The 14,086-nt window shown below is 39.9% G+C and overlaps 1 protein-coding gene and 1 long non-coding RNA gene across 2 annotated transcripts; both read right to left on the bottom strand.

Moving 5' to 3' along the window:
- Positions 1-422: 422 nt before the first annotated feature.
- LOC118566650 (vomeronasal type-2 receptor 1-like) lies at positions 423-2,826 on the bottom strand. Its single transcript, XM_036149398.1, has 4 exons — positions 2,551-2,826; positions 2,325-2,411; positions 1,889-2,158; positions 423-810 (listed from the first exon to the last, which is right to left on the bottom strand). Exons 1-4 carry the CDS (start codon positions 2,809-2,811, stop codon positions 553-555), a joined length of 876 nt encoding a protein of 291 aa, XP_036005291.1. The 5' UTR covers positions 2,812-2,826; the 3' UTR covers positions 423-552.
- Positions 2,827-13,176: 10,350 nt separating this feature from the next.
- Positions 13,177-13,592, bottom strand: LOC118566738. The gene is made up of 2 exons (XR_004933257.1): positions 13,547-13,592; positions 13,177-13,271 (listed from the first exon to the last, which is right to left on the bottom strand). It is a non-coding gene; the product is annotated as an uncharacterized LOC118566738 (long non-coding RNA).
- Between the last annotated feature and the right edge of the window lie 494 nt (positions 13,593-14,086).

Here is a 14,086-nt window from a genome sequence, read left to right as displayed (position 1 = left end):
TCCAGGTAATACACAAGCTAAGAGAAAGATAATTAGAGACACAAAAAGCAAAGATGGCAGACTGAAAAATAAAATTCAATAAATTCCAAGTTTGTGCATCTCAACTTGCACTGACATTGACAGAGTAAGACAATTTTGAACATCTCTGCTATCATTTTACTAAGGCACCAATTTATTGGTTTAACTTTGCTTTATCTATACGAACCTTTCCAATATTCATAAAGCAGCCAAGCCTCTTTTACCTGCCATGGTTGAAGTGTTTCCAAAGTAGCACAGCTTCCCTCTTTAAAAGGCCCACTCCCTGGTTCACAATGCAGCAAACCGTGAAGGGCATATGCCAGTGCATACACAGCTTTGTAAACGTTGTATTCGGGCCTGAGGTTAGAAATGTCTAAGAACTCAGTCTCTACAGTCCTTAAATCTTCTTTTCCAGTGCAAACTTTCCCCCCGTTTTCAACCCAGCCTACTGGAGGTGGTGCAAATCTACACTGAAATGTGAATTCCCAAAACTGGTTTACCTGAAATATTTCAAAACTTTAAGTGAACCAATAATTATGTACCACTTGTGGAAGTACTATATTTGGTGATACGGTCAAATCTTACAATGCTATTTCCATAGCTGTTGTTGTGATGTATATTAGGATTTATTTCTGACAGGTAGTCCCTGAGGCCTGGTATCTCTCCTCGACGGATAGCGATGCCCAATGTGCCTCCAAGGTACGGCATGAGGTCAGAGGTCTGAAGCACGGAGGCTGTGGACCAGGCTTCACTCGCCAACCACTGCAGGCCTGTCAAGTTCTGTCTCACCACCTATTCATGTACAAAATATGTTGTCAAAATGTCTTTCAAATGTCTAACTCTATATACAGCATAGAAAATGTATCAAAATGACAAATACATTGTCTTTCATTCACATATGAAATCTATGTTTAGTTCAGTAAAATTGTGGATAGCTACTTTTATTAACAATTAATAAAAGTAGCTACACAGTTTAATAGCACAACCAATAAAGTTTAATGCGCTGCTGTAGTGTTTAGTCATGGGATTAACTAAGTGATATTTTTTTTGTAATGCACATCCTTCATTCTGAGATGGTGAGAGTTGGAACTTTATGCTTATCTTTGTTAAATATAACCTCTGCACATCATGGAGCCTTTCTTCCCCTTAGAACAACATTACCACCTGTCACAGGTCCTCATGAGAGTTAGTAAAGAAAGGATTAAAACCTGGTCAAAAGAGGGAGACCTCTTCATCTGCTAAGCTCAGCAATACATAAAAAACTGTTTGATAATATAGTATATAATTTTATTTTTTTTGCCATCAGCCATACATAAAAATATTGATGAAAGCAGAAATGATGATATAGTTTGATAATAATGACAAATGAACCCATAGATTATAGACAAAAATGTATTGTTTTGTGGTTGAGTCACCACCAGCTTATAGGCTCTTTGTGTACCTTGAATTTGAAGATATTCTTTCAGATATTTTGGTTTGCACTTTAAAGTGAGGTAATGTCTCCATTTAAGCCCGCCTTTGTTTTCTGTTAGTTGCCGGAAAATCTCCTCTGATCTCGTCTCTCTAACTCTTGGTAAGAGCACTCCAGTCCAGTCCAGTTTTTTCCCGTTTATTTACCTGTCTGTTGCCCGTTCCAACCTGACCTGTTTTTGAGTCTGCCTAGCTTCATTTTTGGATGTCTGCTCAGTACCTCTGTGGACTGTCTTGCCTGCATGACCCATCATTTCCTTAATAAATCCGTTTAGAATTCAGCTCCGTGTCTGGCTCACATTGGATTCAACCATAGCTAATCATTACACACAAGTACACCTTTTAAATCATGTTGACAGTTTTCATTCTACGTGAAAGTATCTAAACTAAACATAAATACCTCCTCCATGAGATTGATCATGTGTCTTTCATGTGCAAACACAATGACAACATGAGCTGTGGATTTCTTCATCACATCCACTATCCTCCTCAGCTCTGCAGCCTCGTTGCTCCACGGCAACACCTCTAAGTAGGCCAGGCAGCTTTGACCCGACAGACTCAGATCAGACTGAAATGATCTGGCAGCGTGGAGCCCATAATCATCATCATTGATCAGCAGTCCCACCCAAGTCCAGCCAAAGTGTTTTAGAATCTGAATCATAGCATTCACCTGAGAAAGAATGGAGTTAGAGGATGAGAGTAACTTTTTGTGGAAAATCTGATAAAAAACAAAAAAACAAAAAAACATTGGTTCATTTTTTTCCTTTTTTCCTAAACTGCAAAGCTAGAGTTTTTTTTAACATTGTATCATTGTACTTCTCAGTTTAAAGGTTTACCTGGAAAGCATCGCTTGGTATCGTTCTAAAGAAGGATGGAAACGTCTTGCGGTCACTTAGACAGGAACATGTGGCAAAATAACTCACCTGTTGAAAATACACATTGCACATCCTTATATGTTTTCAAGACAAGCTACTTCAAAGCTAGCTACTTCAAAACTTAAGAAAGCTGAACAAATCCTAAACAATCTGACAGAACAATTAGAAGATAAAGCTGAAAACTTACCATAGGTACTCTGTACAAACCTAAAACAGTGGAGATGGCAATAGAATGTGTGGAGGAAGAATCCCCCACAATTCCCAACACTGGAGCCCTTCCCTCACAGCTCTCTTCCATTAGAATTTGCTCCTCTTGACCACTTATTAATGCCATTGCCGCACGGAATACTATTCCGAGTTTAACACAGTTGTCATACAGACTGTACCCCAAAGTCATGTTGGGTAACAGCTTGGAGTTCCTGTTGATCTCATCAATTGCAAAAGCCATGGTTTGGGCCTGCCTAAATCCTACAACATCAAAACTAAAACAATAACACCATGGTTCAATTCACAAAAACACAACACAGGAGGTAAAGAAAGACTAAACATCAATTTTGTTTCCCATTTTGTAGAAGTAAACAAACACACAAAAAAATCCTTTAGAGTAATGAGGTTTCTTTTTGCACCTTTATGCTTACCCATGGCAGGTAGGATGCTGAGGCTCAGATGTAAAAGATAGTTCAGGAAACACTGAAAATAAATGTATCTCAAATAATCCCCCCAAAATTACATCTCCAGCCTTGTCCATACCACTTACATGAAACTGTCCTTGTGACAGACAGGACAGCTGAGGAGCCGGACTGGTGCAGCGAAGACATAAAGAGTGCAACAGTAGCAAGGCCAAGCTTTTATCTTTAAAGGGCCACATTACTTTTATGTCCCTATCCCTAAACCCAGCTGTTAGATTTTTATTTTTTATTTTCTCATCCTCACTTTTATTGACTTTAGATGTTTTCTCTTTATTGGCATGCCACCAATAAGGGTAGAGGAAAGAGAGTGGGCTGGACTTTTGACGTAATTCAATTTAGACTGAGTTTGCGTCCACATAAAATCATTATGTGTGGAATATGGTACTAAAACAACTCTTACAACTTTGGATGTTAGAGCACACCGTGTGTTAATGTTATTGTTACGGTGGAAATGTGCAATATATGGAGATATTCACATGAATTATGAAGGGATTTTTATTTATGTCAAAACTCTGGCAAATGTGACATTTTTTTTAGTTGATAGTTCATTGTTGGAATATTGGAAAAAAAACAGTTTTCAAAATAGTTTTGTTACAAATGGAATATATATATATATATATATATATATTTACACACAAAAACACATTTTATTCATTTGTATATCTCTTTAGATGGTGGTGGCCCTTGTAAACTTCTCCAGCTTTTCTTCTCTTAATTGACACCTATTTCCATCAGTTGTGTTGGTCTATGCTCTCTCCACAGCCAACCTTAATTCATATCATAACAGCACACATCACCTGGAGTCTAAATCAGAACCAGTCTCCAATCTGGGCCAGTGCACTTCTCCTTAGATGACCTTGTGGTAACGAGCACCGTATCGGTACCAGCCTCAGCCTTCCAGTAGCTCGGTTTACAGGCGCGGCCACCACACCTGGCCCCAGACCTCTCCGGGTCTGGATACCCCGCTGGGGTGCTGTTGCATGGATCTGGGAGTATAGGATAATGTGGTGAGTGCAAGTGTGTGTACTGCATCCCCTTTTTGTTTTCTTTTGGTGTGTGGGTAAGATTGTATGCATGTGAGGGCACTAAGGTGTGAATGTGACCGCATACCTCGTTTTCTGTTTGTCTTTTTGTCATGTTGGGTTTGTACTGCCCTCTCTGCTGGAACATCTCAGGTCTCCACTAAGTGTGTAGCCCATCCCCTGTGTAGCTGCCACCTTGACCTGCTGGAGTGTTGGTGGTTCTCGGTGTCTGGGGCTGGGTGCTTGGGTGTGTGTGCTGACCCACTCCTCGCGGCTGCTTCAGGGCCGCGAGGAGTGGGTCAGCTGCTTCAGGGCCCCGGCCACAGACCCAGGGGCCCAGGCCCCTGGGCCTGTGGCTCTGCCGGGGCCCTGCTGGCAAAGGTGCCTCTGGGCCTCGGGTCTTTGAGCCCATGGCTGGATCCACTCCGGCGTAGCTGGCTGCCAGCGGAAACCCGCAGGCTCGTGGCCGCAGTTCCCAGGTGCTTCGGCACTGTCGCTGTTGGGGGTTTCCAGGGGCTCCTCTCTGCTGTCCCCTGGGATGGGGGAGGCAGCTATCCTGTGTTGGTCCCTCTGGGTACCTTTGCTCTGGATGTTCTTTCGGACATCTGGGGTTCTGGTTTTTCCAATGTCTGCCTCTGCGCTCCGGGGGGCCGGCTTTTGGTTCCTCACAACCACTATTGAGCATTTTTCTTATGGATAAACCTTACGTATAAAAGTCCACTCACACAAACACCTACAGGTGCTTGGAACGAGGTGGTTACAGATTCACTTCCATACAGAAAACTCTATCAATAGCTCTAGCTGTCACTTTATACATCCCATATTAAATAATTATGTGTATTTTTCAGTGATGGTATCAAGGCATTTATTGTTTGTACATTTATTGGTTTGTTTTGCTGTTCTCTCTTCGAGTAAAAGCAGACTCCGGGGATGTTATCTTTCTCTCTCCCTTTTCTCTCCTCTTTTTTTACCTTTTCTCCCTTTTAGTATGTAGTTTAATCTTTTTCTATTATTTTTTTCTCTTCTAACTTCCCATTTTTGTGTTCATTGAACATGAAATAGTCCCAGAATAAAATAGAATAAAGCTTTATGGATATATAAATCTAGTGGAGCACTACGGCCAGAGTAGTAACACTCCACTTGTGAATGTAAAATCTGTTTGGCTCTCTTTGGCATTTAGACAGCAATTCTTAATGCTACACTGCCAGACAAGACACATAAAAAAAGGACCGTTGTGACCCAAATATAATTCTAAAAATTGGTGTGTGTCTGTGAAAAAGATTCACATACACTGAAAGAAGTAAACGAGTGAATAGTATTCTATTCACTGTCACACATCTGTTAAGTTAAACTGTAAAACTGTCCTCTAGATGGCAGCAGCAAACCATGAAAATGGAAGCATAAAGCATTGGAGACAGACTTCGATAATGGTAACTTTACATGACACCAGTAATAAAGCTATCAATCTATCAAGATTTATTGTTAGGGCTGTTGGAATGTACATTTCTGTGACATAAAATCAATAAATTTTCCAGGTATTTTAAATTGTACATTTTGACTATCTTGGAACATTAATCTGTTTTTTATATCTGCTTAATCCTGTGCAGGGGCTGTAGGTGGAGTGGGCTATGGCTAATTTCTAATAAATTACTAAACAAAAGACAAGATATATCCTGGACAAGTTTCTAGTCCGTCTGAGGGTCAGTAGAGAACACCATTAGTATACACGTGCATAACATCAGTAATTTTACTAAATTGAGTGGCTAAAATTATAATATGACCATGGCAGGCTCCAGGTTATTCTAGATAAGTCTGGAAAATACAGCACACATCATTTTGTCTGCTACAGCAGTTAATAATAAACCATTTATGATCTCTGAGTTTGAGTTTGACATGCAGTTGCCTTTGCCAAACAGATTTAACCATTTAATCCTGTGTTATTGTTGGTACATTACCAAATGGGTAAAAGAAGGAAATCCCTGTGGTTAGCTCTTAGACATGAGAAACTATGGGCCTGATCTTCAAAAGGTTTGTGTGTTTTAAAACACGTGAAAACTAATTAGCCTATGCAAAGTTGATCCTAAACCCTGGTGCAAAGCAATTTGCCTGTGTAAAATTAATGGAACAGCGGGAGCAAATCCATCCATAACTTGTGTCAAGAGGGATTTATTTTCCTCCCTCAATGTTTCTCAACAGGCTCCATATAAAGCACAGTTATGTTGTATTAAATCATCATGGGGCTACCTTGGTATGTAATATTTCTGGTCAAGTGGTTGTTGTGAGGAGTTGGTAGAGGTTTAAACAGCTTCTTTAGAGATTAATTCAGTTCAATTAAATTTTATTTATATAGCGACAATTCACAACACATGTCATCTCAAGGCACTTCACAAAGTCAAAATCAATCATATCATCCAGACAGATTGGTCAAAAAGTTTGCTATCTAATGAAACCCAGCTGATTGCATTGATTGACAAGCAGCATTCACTCCTCCAGAAAGAGTGTAGAGCCACAGGGACAGTCGTCTGCATTGTCAATGGCTTTGCAGCAATCCCTCATACTAAGCAAGCATGAAGCAACAGTGGAACGGAAAACTCCGCTTTAACAGGGAGGAAAACATCCATCAGAACTAGGCTTAGTGGGAACGGACATCTGCCGTGACCGACTGCCTAATTATATATCATTTCACAACGAGCTGAATGATTTAGGTTTTGGCTTTATCTGTAATCACTGCATGAAAAGTGTGATTTTCGTCACTATGCGGCACTGTAGATTGTCGTGGAAGTTCAGGTTAACGGCTGTTCACGGTAATTTGCAGGCAACACCGAAAACTGCCGTGAATTGTCAGAAATTGACGTGGGCCTTGCTTGGCGTGGTCCCCCCATGACCCCCCCTCCTCCTAATTCTAGGGGAGGCTTTAACATGTAAATGAAAATGCTGTGAGCTATACAAATGCAAATCAGGGTTGCAGGGGGAGTTTACCCATGTCTCGCATTCCACTCCCCTTCAACTCCTCTTGGACGCGATCTACAACTTACAGCCAGTCCGCAGACTGACGAGAAGAAACTGCTGATTGCTATCAGTGGACTGTCTCATATGAGTCAGTCGGTACTGAAGCAATGCCAAGAGCGTGGAAATGTTCAAGTCAGAAGTTTTGGTTGGGTCATTCAGGTTAAAGTAAATGAAATGGGGTTTAATGAACTAAAAATAAGTCCCACTTTAATGGAGAGGTATAGTGAGGATTTAACTATATATACAGATGCATCTAAACTAACTGATAAAAGAATGGGTGTTGCTTATGTCATTCCAAAATTAAACATTAAAGTTGGAAAAAGAATGAGTGATGATTTAGCAGTTTACACAGCGGAATTGATTGCTGTGTGGCTAGCTTTGCTTTGGGTGGAGGACAATAGGCCAAGGAAGGCAGTAATGCATGTTATTGTACACTGTAATAAATATCAGGAAGAAAGACAAAGACTAGTCTTACAATTACAAGGAGAACAGATGAGGCTAAACTTCTGCAAAAAAAACACAGGGGAAATGAGTGTAAACTACGTAATTGGCTTCCTGAGGAATACAGGACTAATAAAAATAATTTAGTATGATCTTTTTGTTTGTTTTGTTTTGATTGGTTTGTTTCGTTATGTTTGTTTGTTTTATTTGTTTGCAAGGGAAGGTTAGACTCCAGTACCACACTCCAGTCCAGTTGGTGGCGGTAATGCACCATTAAAGTTAGTTGCCAACCGCCATAAAAACCGGAAGAAGAAGAAGAAGAAGAAGAAGAAGAAGCAGACCGTCTCGTCAGCTAATAGTGCCGATATGAATTAGCGGTTCACTTAACTGCAGAATTCGGTAAACTCCAGGTTGCTGTCCATAGAGGACAAGTTGGCGGCTCTGCAGTCGAACAACTGTGCGGGAGAGACTAACGCCAAGAAGAGAAGACGGATGCAGAATCCCAAGCTTAGGTAAGAATATGTTCGGTGACTGCTAGCTAAGCTAAAAGTAGCCTAGCCTACAACCAAATCTAAGATTAGCCTAGTAGCCTTGCAAAAGAACAAGCTTTATTAAAGTGTATTTTCATTTACAGGAAGCAGTATGCCGTCTTCACAACTCGAAGACAAATTGCAGGCGCTATGAACCGGAGCGAGGCGGTGACCTCCTATTTGCTCGGAGCCATGTCTGCAATTCCAGATTGACAAGATGTTGATAAAGACGACATTATCTGTAAGTGACTTGTTTTTACTGCTTCTCCTTCCTTGTTTAATGTTATTGTGACTTGCGTTTGATTTTTATTCATACCACTCTCATTTAATTGTTTTCCAGCCTGGGGAAGAAGATGGCGTTGTTGGCGTGGTCTCTGGATGGATTGGACGGCCGCCGCCATTTCGTAGGCCGGTGTTGTGTTCAATTCTGTTTCCCCCGTGTCGGGAGCGCACTTTGCAGCCGTTTTCCCGGTGCTTCTAGTTGATTTCTCGGTAAAACAAATCCTATAATCATGTCAAGGTTGTAACATTCAGTTTAATCGGCAGCTGTTTACAAAATTGTAAAATAAAATTAAATAAACGGTCTTTCAGACATCTCCCGAAAACTTTGGGAAATAAAGAGCAAATGTTTCTAAATTCTCAAAAATTATGTGTGATGGGATGTAGTATACTAGAAATTTCCTTAATCCAGTAAACTGTCATATTTTATATTACAAAGGGATGTACTGGGAAGTCTACACTCTTGTGTTTTCAGGAAGTCTTAGGCTGTTTCTCAATTCACGAGAACGCGCTCGCATTCTCGTGAATTGAGAAACAGCCATAATGTTTGTGTCCTGCTATCAGCCATCCCATCCTCCTCTTTCAGCAATGTAAAATCATAAATACACAGTAGGTGCTGGAATAGTGTTTTATGGCTTACTTTTATTTGTCAGGTTAAAGTGACAAAAGTTGGAAAAAGACCGTTTATCTTGCCATTTATAACACAATACAGCGTAAGAAGACATAGTTTGTTTATTTTTATTCTACAATTTTGTAAACAACTGCCGATAAACTGACTGTTACAACCATGACATGATTATATGAGTTGTTTTACCGAGAAATCAATTAGAAGCGCCGGGAAAACGGCTGCAAAGCGCTTCCCGACACAGGGGAAACAGATTTTCACGGGGGAACAGAATTGCGCACAACACCGGATCTCTCTGAACTCTGTGTGAAGCTGCAGTCCCGGTTAGAGGCGACGCCGAAGTACAGAGCCACGCACAGGAGGCGTCTGCACATCGGACCTGCCTCAGAAAGAACACCGCCAGCAGTTACCTACAACCCCGAGGAGGCAAACGGACAGTTCACGGAGTTGTAGTTTTTGGATCCTCGCGTTGTATATAGTTGTTTGTTTTAATAAAGCTCTTTCTTTGCATAAACATCTTCCTGGCAAATGTTCATTTCCTGTATAAATTCATTCATGTCCTTGATGGTGGCCTAATAATAGTGTAGTAGCCTACATAGGATAACATGAATATACAGCATAATATGAATGAATAAATAAATAAATATATATATAATATATATAAATATATATATATATGTAAATAAGTTATTGGGGATCTGCTAACCAATCAGGAGTGATTTTACTTGTTTGAAAGAAGTGGTTCCATCCAATACTCAGTAAGAACGTTCAAGCCTGGCCTGGCCACGTGTGGTTTTGCTGCCAATCAGGAGCGATTTTACTTATTTAAAAAAAGTGGTTTCAGCCAATACTGAGTAGGTTATTCAAGCCAGACCTGGTCAGCCGCGCGGGTTCGCTGCATTCATATGCTAATTAGGGCCATTAGTACAGCTGATCGCTCTCCACATACGTCAGAGTCCGGTTCCGACAATTTGTGGCACTGAAAACGGCAACAAGCGCGGGTTGCAAATTGTCGTTAACTGCCGAAAATGAGGGAGATCTGCGGTAGTTTACGGGGACGAAAATCTCACTTTTCATGCAGTGAATGATCAGGAGTCGGACCCAAAAACTACCCGAAACAGGTCAGTGACGATGATTACATTATCAAGCCCTTTTTTCACACTACCACTCAAAGCACTTTGTACTAGAGCCACATTCATGCAATCGGAGTCACATTTATACATTGATACGCAGCTCTTTAGGCAACTTGGGGTCAAGTTCCTTGCCCAGGTGCACATCGACATGCGCCAGGAGAAAGCTGGTATTTAAGACAAAGTTTCAGATTTCAGGACAACTACTGAACACTCTGAGCCGCAGTTTCTAAAATTATACAGAACCCAGTGCCAGTATGCTTTATATCGCTTTGTGCAAAGCTTGCAGTAAGTCTGTGATTTTATGTGTTCTGCAGCTTTGTGGTCAAATTGACTGTGCAAGTCTTGTGTCAAACCACTTCCACTTTGTTAAAATATCTCAACAGTTGATTAAGGAATATTTGATAGGGGAAAATCCATGACTGTACCTATTGCACTATTAGTATTCTACCATGGTACCACACTGGAATTTCCTGAGCTCCTCATTTGACTAATTCTTTTACAAATGTTTGCAGAAGCAGTCTCCATTTAGCAACCGAAAAGATTTGATGACCCATGAGAGTCAATTACAAAGAGGTTTAGCAACGTTTTATTTTAAATAACATTTAAGACATCTCTTTATTGCTCCTGCATGGTTATTAACAAATGTGAAAAACAAACAACAAAAACAAAGTGACTTTGGATGAATCGGCAAAGGTCATGATTTGGTGTGTTGACCTATGATAGCCTTCTTTGTATTCCTGTCTGGTTTGAGCAAAATTAGATAACATTTAGGTCCAAACAGTGCTACCAGGAGACCAAAGCTTGATGCTAGGATGGCAAATACTTCCACTGCATCAGCATACTTTCCTGGAGAGTTAATATATGCGGGAACAAAAGCCACCCATACAGCACAGAAGATCAGCATGCTGAAGGTGATGAGTTTGGCCTCGTTGAAGTTGTTGGGCAGATTCCTCGCCAAAATTGCCAAGAAAAAGCTTACAATAGCTAATATACCTATATATCCTAGTAACACAGCAAAAGCAACAGTGGACCCAACTGTGTTCCTGGTCTCTGGTCCCCACTCCCGATCCTGCAGCAGCGCAGCTCCTCCGTTTCATGGACTATCTACTCTGTTCTTTACCTGCCAGCCAGCTCCTGCATCCTACATTCCCGTCTTGTAACTGACTCTGGTTCTTCATGTCATCACCATTCACTGTTGCAATAAACTCTCTTAAAACCAGCTCTGTGTGTGCGTGCTGTGTCCGGGTTCATCCATAAACAAATCATGACAACCTTTATTTTAGCCTTTACTAGAAACACAGACAATGCCCTGCCCTCACCCCTCACACGTTTCCTTGTCCGCCAGGCATCGCCTCCTCTCTGCACATTTTCAAGTATGAGGCTGGGTGGTGTAAGGTTCTAGTATGGGGGGAGTTACAAACTTTAAAGTTGAGATATTATGTTTATCACTCATTTATTTATTCATATTTACTGTTTAATGTTGTGATTTCATATAGGCTAAAATATGTTATGAGGGGGATTAGGTTTCAAATTTCTTGAGAAATCTTTTAACTGAACTGATGGTTGATAGCAGCACCTGGTTCTGTATCTAATCAGTGGCTCTGCACACTTGATGGCATGGCTGACAGTCTTTTGATTCTGTTTGATAAATAAACACTGCCTAACTGCCAAAGCTAATTCTCACAATGAGTCAAGTCAAGGCAGAATTGGTTTATATTTTTTATTAGATTTTCTTTTTCAAATTAATTTACAATGATATGATAATACTAACCATAATTAATTTACACTTTTCTTTTTTGCAAGAATTTAAAAGGTAACTCACTCCCCAAATCACTTTTTTTTTGGGTCTGCAAATGTCAGTGTAGCGCCCTCCTAAGGTTCAAAGGGTGCCTTGCATTTTTTTTGAATCATTAGTGCTGTTAGTTCAAAAGTTTTTGTGACCTCACCAAGAGAAACTGACGCCAGTAGCCCTGCCACTGTGGGGTATAAAAGTGGCACAGTCTTTTACGCCTCTGTAACAAGTAGGAGTTTGTATAGTGTGTTTTGTGGTCATTCTATTGATTTTTCAGTTTAGTGATTAAGTTAGTTTATTAAACATTTATTTAGCTTTTACTAAAACGCAGACAATGCCCTGCCCTCACACGTTTCCTTGTCCGCCAGGTATTGCATCCTCTCTGCACATTTTCAAGTATGAGGCTAGGTGGTGTAAAGTTCTGGTATGGGGGGAGTTACACTTTAAAGTTGAGATATCATGTTTATCACTCATTTATTTATTCATATTTACTGTTTAATGTTGCGATTTCATATAGGCTAAAATATGTTATGAGGGGGATTAGGTTTCCTTGTTTATTTCAAACAATTAAAGTGCTTTGAAATAAACAATACTTCCATAACAGTACAGTAGTAAACAAATAAATTAAAGTAATATAATGAAATACAGAAACTAGTATTTACTCATGGCTCTGAGCTCATGTTTAGCTGTGTTTCTCTCCTGAAAGGAGGTACTATATACTTTTTATTTAACACAATGTTCTTCTCGACAAGTGCCTTTGGTGCTTTTATTGTGTGTATGCTCTCTTATCAAACCAACGGTGCATCACAGCAGATGGCCATTCACAATAAACCAGGTTCTGCTGGACATTTCTTCCTGTTAAAAGGGGTTTTTCCTTTCCACTGTTATCACATGCCTGCTCCATATGAGAATAAGTTAATGGCTCACTGCAAGTAGCTGTCCACTGTCACAACACGCACTATGAAAAGAAACGATTGCTGAGTCAATTGAGACAGTCAGCTGGATTTCTTTAGATAGAAAACCCTTTTACCAACTGGAATAATAAACTGAACCTGACTGCATTATTTTATAAGATAAACCTCAAATGTATACACTTTCAGTCTGTTAGAAAATTGAATTAACTTTAATTTGAATTGAATTAACTTCCAAATAAACTTTAACAGCTTGTTTTGTAAAGTGTCTAGCATGCGCAATGTATAAACAAAATGAACTAAATTGAAAAATGACATTGTAGCCGGCCTCAGGCGTGCTACTTGTTTGATTCTGCGTTGTGTAGTTACCACCGCTCAGGCATTCCAGGTCAGCCTACTGATGGCGTATTTATTCTGTACAGAGTGATATGAAAACTGTTCAGCAGCAAATATCATACCCAGCCGACATCAGCCCACCTTCCTCCGTAACAGCCATGAACGGTCTGGTCTGAATTATTACATATTTTAAATCAAGATGAAACAAATGAAGATAACAGAAACACGCCACCAGCAAACCTCAACAATAAGTAATGTATAAAAAAAACTTGTACATTGTGAAAAATAAAAAAAAGTATAAAACTCCGACATTGAACAAAAAAGTTCAATAAATAAATAAAACAACAACATACCTGTACAGAGTGATATGAAAACTGTTCAGCAGCAAATATCATACCCAGCCGACATCAGCCCACCTGCCCATGACAAAGGGAGCAAAAAAAATGTAGCATTGCGCGGGAAAAACGGTGGGCTCATTCACAGAAATGCTGCGACAGTAAAACTCTTTCACTCCATAAAAAAACATTCCATTCACCGTTAAACAACTCACAAACATGTTAGCTTTAAAGGCTGTGTAACATTTTTCATTACACTCGAACTTCTAACCAACAAACTAACAAGAGCTCCGTGAAAACTCACCTTCCTCCGCAACAGCCATGAACGGTCTGGTGAAGGAGGAAGTGACGTCACCAGTTATACCCGCAAAAATAAAACTAACCTTTCCGAAAATTATTATACAGAGTATTTTTCTTTAAAATAATAATTCTAACATAATAATTATTCTAATAATAATTCTAACATAAAACGGAAAATCAAAAAAAATTAATGAAAATATAAAATCAAGGATATTTGGTGGAATGAATTTTCTTCCTTCCACGCTACAACATGACTCAACTTACATATTTGAAAAGGGTTGGAGAAGGGTTATGGTGCATTTAGGAATAAACTCTAGGCTG

Source organism: Fundulus heteroclitus, chromosome 18 (assembly GCF_011125445.2).
Source record: "Fundulus heteroclitus isolate FHET01 chromosome 18, MU-UCD_Fhet_4.1, whole genome shotgun sequence".
NCBI classification, from domain to species: Eukaryota; Metazoa; Chordata; class Actinopteri; order Cyprinodontiformes; family Fundulidae; genus Fundulus; species Fundulus heteroclitus.
This window is presented reverse-complemented; position numbering and strand designations above follow the sequence as displayed.

What these genes read in the sequence shown, in the direction of transcription:
- LOC118566650 (XM_036149398.1), bottom strand. Translation starts at nt 2,811, where the DNA reads ATGGCTTTTGCAATTGATGAGATCAACAGGAACTCCAAGCTGTTACCC. An exon ending in GTTTGTACAGAGTACCTATG is followed by an intron (nt 2,412 to 2,550) that starts GTAAGTTTTCAG and finishes TATTTTCAACAG; the next exon opens with GTGAGTTATTTTGCCACATG. An exon ending in TACCAAGCGATGCTTTCCAG is followed by an intron (nt 2,159 to 2,324) that starts GTAAACCTTTAA and finishes ATTCTTTCTCAG; the next exon opens with GTGAATGCTATGATTCAGAT.